Raw genomic sequence first — 12,039 nt, 5'->3', positions numbered from 1 at the left:
ACTTACACTTCTGATTAAAACATTGAATTCTAGGAAGTGGAAGATCTCTGCGAAACATAGATCAAACACACCAATAAACCCGCATTCTGGTACAACATGCTTTGTGGGACACACCCTACACTGTTAAAAAAAAACATCTTAAAAAAACGGTAATATTCCGGCAGCTGGGGCGCCAAAATACTACCGTAAAATAACAGAAAATAACTTCCTCATAAAAATACGGTTATTTCCAGTAATGACAATACAGTTTGTTGCGCTAATTTTACACTGGATCTTGCCTTTTCAAGTGATTTTAAACATTAAATTAGGAACATGTTAATGTCATTAAACAATGAAATTATCTATAAATAGGAGAAAAAAAACAAATCCTAAAAAAACTAATATTCTGGCAGCTGGGGCGCCAAAATACTACCGTAAAATAACAGAAAATAACTTTCTCATAAAAATACAGTTATTTCCAGTAATGACAGTACACTTTGTTGCCCTAATTTTACATGGGATTCTGCCTTTTCCAAGTGCTTTTAGACTTTAAATTAGGAACATTTTAACGTGATCAAACAATGAAATTACCTATAAACAAGGTCAATGAATGTGGCAATATGAATAATAATACGTAAATGTACAGAAATATACAGTTAACAGTTGGTTTAAATAATAATGGATTGCATGCCCTGGGACAGACTGACAGAGGCGAGGCTGCCATATCGCACCATCGGCCATCACCAGTAGTCGGTAGGTGAAGAGTCTTGACCACGGACACAACGACCGAGAGGGTCCGAGCCGGGGCTCGAACCGGCAACCTTCTGATCAAAAAAGGCGAACTGCCAACTCTTGAGCCACGATCGCCCTAACTAGCAATGATAATAATACTTATGTGATGTAACACAAGCTTATAGGAATAATGTTATATACTTTTCCATAGCATTACATTTGAATTCAACAGTTCAATCTTTCAAATAACGGACAGATATTTGTGAAATCATGATACATTTGTGAATGTATTTTAACAATCTAAATATGCATATGTACAGACAGATACATTTAATAATCATGAAAATTGTGTTTTATTACATTACAGTGATTTAACGTTAATTGACATTTGAAATGTGAAGTCACAGTCTATTTACGTAACTTTAATGATATTCTAGAAGAACAGAACAAAACTGTGAAATGCACAGTAAAATACTTTTATATTAGGATTTTTTTTTTACAGTGCAGCCATACCCGCGACCTTGTGGTTGTTAGTTCACATTCATTGGCCGATGCTTAGCGTCATGTTATTATGTGTCCCAACATCCAATGGCATGTCACATTGTTTTCATGGCCACACCCTCACCCCAGGTGCAGAGGCCTATTTCTGTTCAGGAATGTTGTGAATACTTTGGGATTTGTATTAATTGCAATTCCTACCTCTACATTTATTTTTTAAAATATATAATTAGCACAGAGTGGCCGTGCAATGTTTTATATGTTTTTTTTAGTTTTTATTCCTATTAATTATATTTTCACTTGTTACCTCTGAATTATTGAACCAGACCTAGATGACATGAAATTTTCAGCAAAATTATAATTCAAATACTCCTTTAATTATTGATTATTCTCATTAATTTTCGATCATTTTATATAATTTTTCCATAGTATTACATTTGAATTTAACAGATCATTCTCTCACATAACAGACAAATATTTGTGAAATTATGATACATTTCTGAATGTATTTTTACAATCTAAATATGCATATGTACAAAAATATATATTTAAAAAAACAAGTAAATTGTGTTTTACTATATTTACAGTGATGTTATGTTATTTTACCTTTGACATGTAAAATTACAGTCTACTTATGTCAATTTAATGATATTCTAGAAAGACAGTAGAAAACTGTAAAATATACAGTAAGATACTTTGACATTACTATTTTTTGAAACAGTGTACCTCATAATGTAGAGAAGACACCAGTACTTGCTTGGTCAGACCTAATTTTTTACATTTGGTTGTTATGGGCAGTAAGATTAACTCAGACCTGGTTTAACACCCAGATTAAAATAGCAGGTTTGTTTCAGTTTTAAAAATTAACATAGCATATAATAATAACTATAATACATGTGGTTCATTCAGTAGACCACATCACCTACTAATTGACCGGTTGGTGGTTAGAACCACGGCTCCCCTTGTGTGCATGTTATAATAACCTTGTGCAAGGTGCTGAAAACCTAATCGCCCCAATTCATGCATCTGAGATTAACTATTCTTCATCTTAGGAACTTTTTAAGTACTACCATGTAGCATTTTAAATGTAAGGGAGTCAGTGCCTGATTTGGCAAAAACATGGTAATAAGAATATTTGCCCTTAACTATGTTTAAACAATGTTCTTATCTGTAACCTTTTTCTAGATGAACAGAACTGAATTGTTGTTTCTGTTGTTTAGCTTGAAGTACTGACGAAAGTTGCATCTGAGTCACAGATGAAGTTGCACCCACAGTCTTGGAATGAACCAGATTTTGTGAAGCTGTGGTTTCATACAGTCATTTAGTGAATAAAACCCAAGGATGGCATTTTCTTAACCTCAGCTTTGGTTGTTATTTGGTGACTAATCTTTGTTTTAAAGTTTCAGGGGCTTTAATGTTTTAACAGTTAGCATGAGCACAGCCTGCCAGCTGTCTTGTTTTTAATCCCGTGTTTGAAAGTAACCGCAGTAGCTTCACACGTTTTTACTTTGACAAGATTCTAATCCATGATAATTTTCTGTACATTTTGCAATGTGTTGACAGTGCATTATAACAGAGCTGCATTATTCTTCAGACTCCCCTTGCACATTTACATCTCTTATCCACTACACTGGCATTTAATCTAATCTGACAAACCACTGTCTCACTTCAGAGCTAATTTCGGTCCATTAGATGACACGTGCATTAGCCACCAGTTTAAAGGAAATCAGAAGGAGAATAAATTTAACAGCTTTCCTCATTATCTCTGCAAAGAATCAAAGACGCTGCTTCAAATATTGCAGTGTGAAACAGCTTTTCTTTTTTCTTTTCTTTTTTTAACTCTTAGCCAGTTACCAAAATTTTGCACAATAGGAAAATGAGGTTAGTGCTGATATGTTTTTGTGGTTTGTTGATGAGCATGAATTCAGTTGTGTGCATGCTGGTGGCATTACTTCCAAATGTTGCTTATTTGTGAGTTTATCTAGTTTTGGTTTTGTGCTCAGAGTAAGTTTATCTGTTGTGTTAAGATTGTGGCCACTAAAGAATATTTCATTACTTCTGTTTTTTTGCCTTGAGAAACTCTTGGGTTGCGTTTGCTGAATTCTTTGGGTGATTATCCATTTGCACTGTGGAGCTGATCTAATCAGTTTTGTAGCATCCTGTTTTTTCTGTCAGCAGTCACATTATTGATAAACACTGGTCATATGGTTCCACTGGCAGCCATACATGTTCACAACATACCTCCACCATATTTGACAGATGATGTGGTGTGCTTCAGCTTGAGGTTGTCCTTGAGTGTAACCAGTGATTTGCACCCTCTGTATTTCCATTCATGAGAGCATCTCTTGATTGTTGACTTGCTTAGATGTTTCAAAGTTAGCCCATTTTGTATCAACATCTCTTTGGAAATCATATGGAGGGTTCTACTGAATAGCTTAATTGAATTGCAACACTTAGAATCAACTCCATATGGGCACCAGTTTAGCTCATTGGTTTGAAATGGCAACTATACAAAGTTCAATGGGTTCTAGTCGAACCTAGGGCCCTTTACTGTGTGTTTTCCCTTTGTCTGCCTCACTTTCCTGTTAAATTCCCACCTTTCCATTTATTAAATGGTTAAATATTGCTGGTAATCTGGCAATACAGAAATGCTAACAATTACTATTTTTTCTGCTTGCAGAAGCTCAAAGTGCTGTTTGCTGTGGGCACTGACGGGGAGGTGAGTGAGCCTCTGGAGGTCAACGCCCTCGACTGTGATACAGTGGAGCAGGTCAAAGAGAAAATTCTGTCCAGCTTCAAGGCCAAGTTTGGTTTCCCCTACAACATTCCCCTGAGGGATGTTTGCATAGGTAGGTATCAGATCCTGCAAGAAGTGATAATAGCATGTCCTAAGTGATAAGTGATTTGCATCCACCAACCAGGTTTGAAGTGGTATAAAGAGGCAAGGAACAGATACACATACAGAGATTCTTTTATTTACTGAATCTTTTTAAATTGCCCTGTATATTTGTAACGTGCATTAAAAATCTGCATATTATGTCCAAATTTAGGGCTTAAGAGCTGCAGACAAAGCGGAGAAGCTCCAAAGTTGCTGACAAAAAGCTATAGAATAAATGTAGCTTACATCTTAAGCATGTTGCACTGTTGAAGATGGTTTGATCTTTTGTTTTTATGCTTTTGCATCAAAATGAACAGTTAGATTATAATATTTACTGCTTATGTTGTCACTGTTCCTCGTTTTACAAACTATCAACACCTTCTGTTATTATTCCCACCAGAGTATGAGAAGAATGGATTATTCTTTCCTCTTGAGGAAGTAGATGCAAGCTCAGAGGTTATTGGGGAGGTGACAATGCTCAACACACTCAAACACTACAAGGTGAGGAAATATTATCTGTCTCTCTCTCTCTCCATACATATATATATATATATATATATAAAAAAAAAAAAAAACACCCAGCACGCCCCTGCGGGCGGTTTATCCTTCAAGCTCGGGTCCTCTACCAGAGGCCTGGGAGCTTGAGGGTCCTGCGCAGTATCTTAGCTGTTCCCAGGACTGCGCTCTTCTGGACAGAGATCTCCGATGTTGTTCCCGGGATCTGCTGGAGCCACTCGCCTAGCTTGGGAGTCACCGCACCTAGTGCTCCGATTACCACGGGGACCACAGTTACCTTCACCCTCCACATCCTCTCGAGCTCTTCTCTGAGCCCTTGGTATTTCTCCAGCTTCTCGTGTTCCTTCTTCCTGATATTGCTGTCATTCGAACCGCTACATCGATCACTACAGCCGTCTTCTTCTGTTTGTCTACCACCACTATGTCCGGTTGGTTAGCCACCACCATTTTGTCCGTCTGCATCTGGAAGTCCCACAGGATCTTAGCTCGGTCATTCTCCATCACCCTTGGGGCATCTCCCATTTTGACCTTGGGACTTCCAGGTTATACTCGGCACAGATGTTCCTGTACACTATGCCGGCCACTTGGTTATGGCGTTCCATGTATGCCTTGCCTGCTAGCATCTTGCACCCTGCTGTTATGTGCTGGATTGTCTCTGGGGCATCTTTACACAGCCTGCACCTGGGGTCTTGCCTGGTGTGATAGACCCCAGCCTCTATGGATCTTGTACTCAGAGCTTGTTCTTGTGCTGCCATGATTAGTGCCTCTGTGCTGTCTTTCAGTCCAGCTTTGTCCAGCCACTGGTAGGATTTCTGGATATCAGCCACCTCCTCTATCTGCCGGTGGTACATACCGTGCAGGGGCCTGTCCTTCCATGATGGTTCCTCGCCTTCCTCCTCTTTCTTGGGTTTCTGCTGCCTGAGGTATTCACTGAGCACACTGTCAGTTGGGGCCATCTTCGTGATGTATTCGTGGATGTTTCTTGTCTCATCCTGGACTGTGGTGCTGACACTCACCAGTCCTCGGCCCCTTCCTTCCGCTTAGCGTGCACAACCTCAGGGTGCTAGACTTGGGGTGAAACCCTCCATGCATGGTAAGGAGCTTTCTTGTCTTGATGTCAGTGGCTTCTATCTCCTCCTTTGGCCAGCCTATTACCCCAGCAGGGTACCTGATCACGGGCAGGGCGTAGGTGTTGATGGCCCGGATCTTGTTCTTACCGTTCAATATATATATAAATATATATATATATATATATATATATACATATATATATATATGTAAATAAAATGTAATTTTATTCCAATCACTTTTACACAGGAAGTCACAGGAAGTCACTTTGCGAAACACACCCAGTGTGTGTGTTAAAAGTTAGGGTACAATGTGCTAGCAGGAGGGTGGGGCTGCAGAGAAGGGTGTGTCACACTGTGTCAGACAGCAGAATTCAGTTAGCTGACAGGTCTCCTCCTCTCACTTTCAGTAGTTTGTTCAAAACTATCATGCATGCATGTTTTCAATGGCAGTTGCAGGTACAGTTAGGCCCATAAATATTTAGGCAGAGAAAACTTTTTTCTGAACAAAAAGATTGCATAAACTCCCAACTCTTGGCGATCGTGGCTCAAGAGTTGGAAGTTCGTCTTGTAATCGGAAGGTTGCCGGTTCGAGCCCCGGCTTGGACAGTCTCGGTCGTTGTGTCCTTGGGCAAGACACTTCACCCGTTGCCTACTGGTGGTGGTCAGAGGGCCTGGTGGCGCCAGTGTCCGGCAGCCTTGCCTCTGTCAGTGCGCCCCAGGGTGGCTGTGGCTACAATGTAGCTTGCCATCACCAGTGTGTGAATGTGTGTGTGAATGGGTGGATGACTGGATATGTAAAGTGCTTTGGGGTCCTTAGGGACTATTAAAGCGCTATATAAATACAGGCCATTTAAAAATGTGAAGAACTAAAGTTACTCAAAAGTAACTGGAGAAATTCGATAACTGAAAATAAAATGTTTGTTTCTAAACTTGGTTGAAAACCCTTTGCTGGTAACTCATGAACATCACCAGACTCTGGGTTTCCCTCTCTTTAATGTTCTGCCAGGCCTTTACTAAAGTTTTTTTTTGTTTGTTTTTGTGCCTTTTGTCTGCAGTTTAGCCTTCAGTCAGGTTAAAATCAGGTGACTGACTTGGACATTCAAGATTGTTCAATGTCTTTGCTTTAATAAACTTTTGGCAGAGATGGGCAGTAACGCGTTACTGCTGCTGCGGCACACCTGCAAAAGGGCAAACCTCCGCCTGCCCCAGTCCTGCTATACAGGTGAAAATAGAGCAACAGGACCGCTGAGTCTTTGATTTTATTTATTTTCTGCTGTGTTTTACTTGCATCTATTTGAAAGAGTGAGTGTAAACACAAAAACCTATTTTATTTTATGTGCTGGAATGTGCAGAAAATAGGTTTAAATGTTAAACAAATTTCTTCCAGTCAGAGAATGTTGCATATAATTTAATTTTTGCTTGATGCAAAAAGTTAAAAGATTAAAATTAATAAAATAAATTTTAAAAAGAGACTTTTTCCATTTGATTACATTTTATATGATAGATTATGCAGAAAAAGTAGAATTGGGCTGAAAGATCTATCGCTTTATTACCTATTCAGGTTGTAAATCATGTTTTTAAAAAGTAACTAAGTAACTAATTACTTTTGAAAATAAGTAATCAGTAAAGTAACAGGATTACTTTTGGGGGGATGTAATCAGTAATTAGTTACTGAATACTTTTTTCAAGTAACTTGACCAACACTGACTTTTGGGTTGCTTTGGTTGTATGTTTTGGGTCATTGTCCATCTGTATTATGAAACACCCTCAATTTGACTGCATTTAGCTGGATTTGAGCAGACAGTATGTCACTGAACACCTCAGAATTCATTCAGCTGCTTCTGTCCTGCGTCAGATCATCAATAAACACTAGTGTCCCAGTCCCACTGGCAGCCATGCACACCCAAACCATCCCACTGCCTTCGCCATGTTTTACAGATGATGTGGTATGCCCTGGATCATGAGCTGTTCCACGCCTTCTCCATACTTTTTCTTGCTATGATTCTGGTTGAGGTTGATCTTGGTTTCATTTGTCTAAAGAATGTTTTTCAGACCTGTGCTGGCTTTTTTAGATGTTTCTTTTTTTTTAGCAAAGTCCAATCTATTCTTTCTCTTCTTGAGGCTTATGAGTGCCTTGCACCTTGCAGTGAACCATCTGTATTTACTTTCATTTTAAAGATGGCTTGTGTCACCTGCATGTAGAGCTCCTTTGACCGCATGTTGTCTGTTCACAACAAAATCTTCCAAATGCAAGCACCACTCCTCAAATCAACTCCAGGCCTTTTATCTGCTTAATTTATAATGACATGATGAAGGAATTACCCACAATCAATTGTCCAATTACTTTTGATCCTTTTAAAAAGAGGGTGGCACATGTTAGTTAGCTGAAACTCCTAAACTCTCCGTCCAATTTGAAAGTGGATACCCTCAACTGAAAGCTGAGAGTCTACACATGATGTCGATGTCCATTATATAACTATAATTGGAATAACAATAATAATAATAATAATAATAATAATAATAATAATAATAATAATAATAATAATAATGGATTGGATTTATATAGCGCTTTTCAAGGCACCCAAAGCGCTTTACAATGCCACTATTCACTCACTCTCACATTCATACACTGGTGGAGGCAAGCTACAGTTGTAGCCACAGCTGCCCTGGGGCAGACTGACAGAAGCGAGGCTGCCATATCTTGATTCAGATAAAGCTGAGGTTATTGTACTCGGCCCTGAAAATCTTAGAAATATGGTATCTAACCAGATTCTTACTCTGGATGGCATTACCTTGGCCTCCAGTAACACTGTGAGGAACCTTGGAGTCATTTTTGACCAAGACATGTCCTTCAACGCACATATTAAACAAATATGTAAGACTGCTTTCTTCCATTTGCGCAACATCTCTAAAATTAGAAATATCCTGTCTCAGAGTGTCGCTGAAAAACTAGTTCATGCATTTATTACTTCTAGGCTGGACTGCTGTAATATCAGGAAGTCCTAAAAACTCCCTGAAAAGCCTTCAGTTAATCCAAAATGCTGCAGCAAGAGTACTGACAGGGACTAGAAAGAGAGAGCAGATTTCTCCTGTATTGGCTTCCCTTCATTGGCTTCCTGTTAAATCCAGAATTGAATTCAAAATCCTGCTTGTCACATACAAGGTCTTAAATAATCAGGCCCCATCTTATCTTAATGACCTTGTAGTACCATATCACCCTATTAGAGCACTTCGCTCTCACACTGCAGGCCTACTTGTTGTTCCTAGAGTATTTAAAAGTAGAATGGGAGGCAGAGCCTTCAGTTTTCAGGCCCCTCTTCTGTGGAACCGGCTCCAGTTTGGATTGGACTTTTAAGATTAGGCTTAAAACTTTCCTTTTTGCTAAAGCATATAGTTAGGGCTGGACCAGGTGACCCTGAATCCTCCCTTAGTTATGCTGCAGTAGACATGGGCTGCCGGGGGATTCCCATGATGCGTTGAGTTTTTCCTTTCCAAGTCACCTTTCTCACTCACTATGTGTTAATAGACCTCTCTGCATTGAATCATATCTGTTGTTAATCTCTGTCTCTCTTCCACAGCATGTCTTTATCCTGTTTTTCTTCTCGTGCCCCAACCGGTCGCAGCAGATGGCCGCCCCTCCCTGAGCCTGGTTCTGCCGGAGGTTTCTTCCTGTTAAAAGGGAGTTTTTCCTTCCCACTGTCGCCAAAGTGCTTGCTCATAGGGGGTCATATGATTGTTGGGTTTTTCTCTGTATCTATTATTGTACGATCTACTGTACAATATAAAGCACCTTGAGGCGACTGCTGTTGTGATTTGGCGCTATATAAATAAAATTAATTCAAATTCAATTCAATTCAATGTCATATTATATAATTATAACTATAATTGCAATATATTTCATATATGAAACATATTTCATATATGGACATAATTGTATTTTTAACATCAACAGATCTAATCATACAGGAAGTGGCTATAGGGCTGCACACATTAGTACTGAAAACTCATCACAGTTGCAGTTTTTTTGTTTTGGTTTTTTTTAGATGACAGATTTCAGTGCCACTGCTTCTGTGCTGAAACCTGGCACACTCTTGTTTTGAGGCTTTATCCCAAATTTGCTTACCTTCCATTCACATTTGCTGTGAAGTTGGACTTTTATTTTGACAACACCAGAAAAGACGACCTTGATTTGAGCCAAGAGAGGCAGAGAAACAAAGAAAATGGGAAATTCTATCTCACTTTCTCATTACAGCTAATAAGATCAGTAGAGGGGGGTTTTTTAACATAAAGGGAAGAAACCTAGCAGAGGAAGAGTGTTTTTAATGGCTTCATAATGTTTTTAATGGATCATGGAGTCTTTGTTTGTGTGACGTCTCTGTCAATTATCAGTACCATCACTGTGTGGAAAGAGAGATTGATGCAGAAGCTGGATTTGGAGTCTGGTGCTGGACTATTTACAAAGCAATAACATAACTTAAATAACTCTCTCACACAATCTCGTAAAGATCATTTATATTGTGGGGTAAAGACCCCAAAATATACAAAATGCAAAGCTTCTTATTCCATAGCATGTCTGTGAAGGTTCTCAGTCATCCAGGTCATCGTAGTCAAAGCAATTTGCAAAGAAAAGCGTCTGGACTTCTTTGAGTTGCTTGAAGACGTTTCACCTCTCATCCGAGAAGCTTCTTCAGTTCTAAGGTCAAATGGCCGAGAGTCCCAGATTTAAACCCAGTGGGAGTATCCCCCCAAAGAGGGACAAAGGACCCCCTGGTGATCCTCTAATCACATGAGCCAAGGTGTGAAAGCGGGTGTGGTACCTAATCAGCCAGGGTTTCGGGTGAGCTCATTGTGAAACCTGGCCCCACCTTGTCATGTGGTCAGGAGGGATACTCCCACTGGGTTTAAATCTGGGACTCTCGGCCATTTGACCTTAGAACTGAAGAAGCTTCTCGGATGAGAGGTGAAACGTCTTCAAGCAACTCAAAGAAGTCCAGACGCTTTTCTTTGCGAATTCCTTTGACTTATTCCATAGCAGTTGTTCCATTTAAATTTTAGAACAAATACTGTATAAAAATTAACCAGTTTGTCTTCCTGTAGGTTAATGATGGCGGGACAATCAAAGTGCTATCTAAGAAAACTCATCCTCCTCTGAGCCCACAAGGAAGTGTGAAAGGTAAGAAATACTGAATGCATCAAACTAAGAATTCCACATATGTATTCATATTTCAAACAAGAGCATTTAATAAAATCCATAAAATTTGTGTAAATATATACATATATACATATATATATATATATATATATATATATATATATATATATATATATATATATATATATATATATATATAAAAACACCCAGCACGTCCCTGCGGGCGGTTTATCCTTCAAGCTCGGGTCCTCTACCAGAGGCCTGGGAGCTTGAGGGTCCCTCAGTATCTTAGCTGTTCCTAGGACTGCGCTCTTCTGGACAGAGATCTCCAATGTTGTTCCCGGGATCTGCTGGAGCCACTCGCCTAGCTTGGGAGTCACCGCACCTAGTGCTCAGATTACCACGGGGACCACCGTTACCTTCACCCTCCACATCCTCTCGAGCTCTTCTCTGAGCCCTTGGTATTTCTCCAGCTTCTCGTGTTCCTTCTTCCTGATATTGCTGTCATTCGAACCGCTACATCGATCACTACAGCCGTCTTCTTCTGTTTGTCTACCACCACTATGTCCGGTTGGTTAGCCACCACCATTTTGTCCGTCTGCATCTGGAAGTCCCACAGGATCTTAGCTCGGTCATTCTCCATCACCCTTGGGGGCATCTCCCATTTTGACCTTGGGACTTCCAGGTTATACTCGGCACAGATGTTCCTGTACACTATGCCGGCCACTTGGTTATGGCGTTCCATGTATGCCTTGCCTGCTAGCATCTTGCACCCTGCTGTTATGTGCTGGATTGTCTCTGGGGCATCTTTACACAGCCTGCACCTGGGGTCTTGCCTGGTGTGATAGACCCCAGCCTCTATGGATCTTGTACTCAGAGCTTGTTCTTGTGCTGCCATGATTAGTGCCTCTGTGCTGTCTTTCAGTCCAGGTTTGTCCAGCCACTGGTAGGATTTCTGGATATCAGCCACCTCCTCTATCTGCCGGTGGTACATACCGTGCAGGGGCCTGTCCTTCCATGATGGTTCCTCGTCTCCCTCCTCTTTCTTGGGTTTCTGCTGCCTGAGGTATTCACTGAGCACGCTGTCAGTTGGGGCCATCTTCCCAATGTATTCTTGGATGTTCGTTGTCTCATCCTGGACTGTGGTGCTGACACTCACCAGTCCCCGGCCCCCTTCCTTCCGCTTAGCGTACAGCCTCAGGGTGCTGGACTTG

At 40.2% G+C, this 12,039-nt stretch overlaps 1 protein-coding gene across 2 annotated transcripts in view; it reads left to right on the top strand.

Moving 5' to 3' along the window:
* The window catches only part of plxnc1 (plexin C1), a 45,366-nt gene that overhangs the window by 24,368 nt on the left and 8,959 nt on the right, over positions 1–12,039 (top strand). For both annotated transcript variants that reach the window (XM_039600831.1, XM_039600829.1), the window contains exons 22-24: positions 3,890–4,058; positions 4,488–4,588; positions 10,771–10,846. In XM_039600831.1, the coding sequence (XP_039456765.1) occupies positions 3,890–4,058; positions 4,488–4,588; positions 10,771–10,846 (346 nt within the window). The remainder of the gene's footprint in view (positions 1–3,889; positions 4,059–4,487; positions 4,589–10,770; positions 10,847–12,039) is intronic.

Source organism: Oreochromis aureus, linkage group 17 (assembly GCF_013358895.1).
Source record: "Oreochromis aureus strain Israel breed Guangdong linkage group 17, ZZ_aureus, whole genome shotgun sequence".
Classification (NCBI taxonomy): domain Eukaryota; kingdom Metazoa; phylum Chordata; class Actinopteri; order Cichliformes; family Cichlidae; genus Oreochromis; species Oreochromis aureus.
The sequence above is the reverse complement of the archived record's forward strand: the minus strand, read 5'-3'. Positions and strand labels throughout refer to the sequence as shown.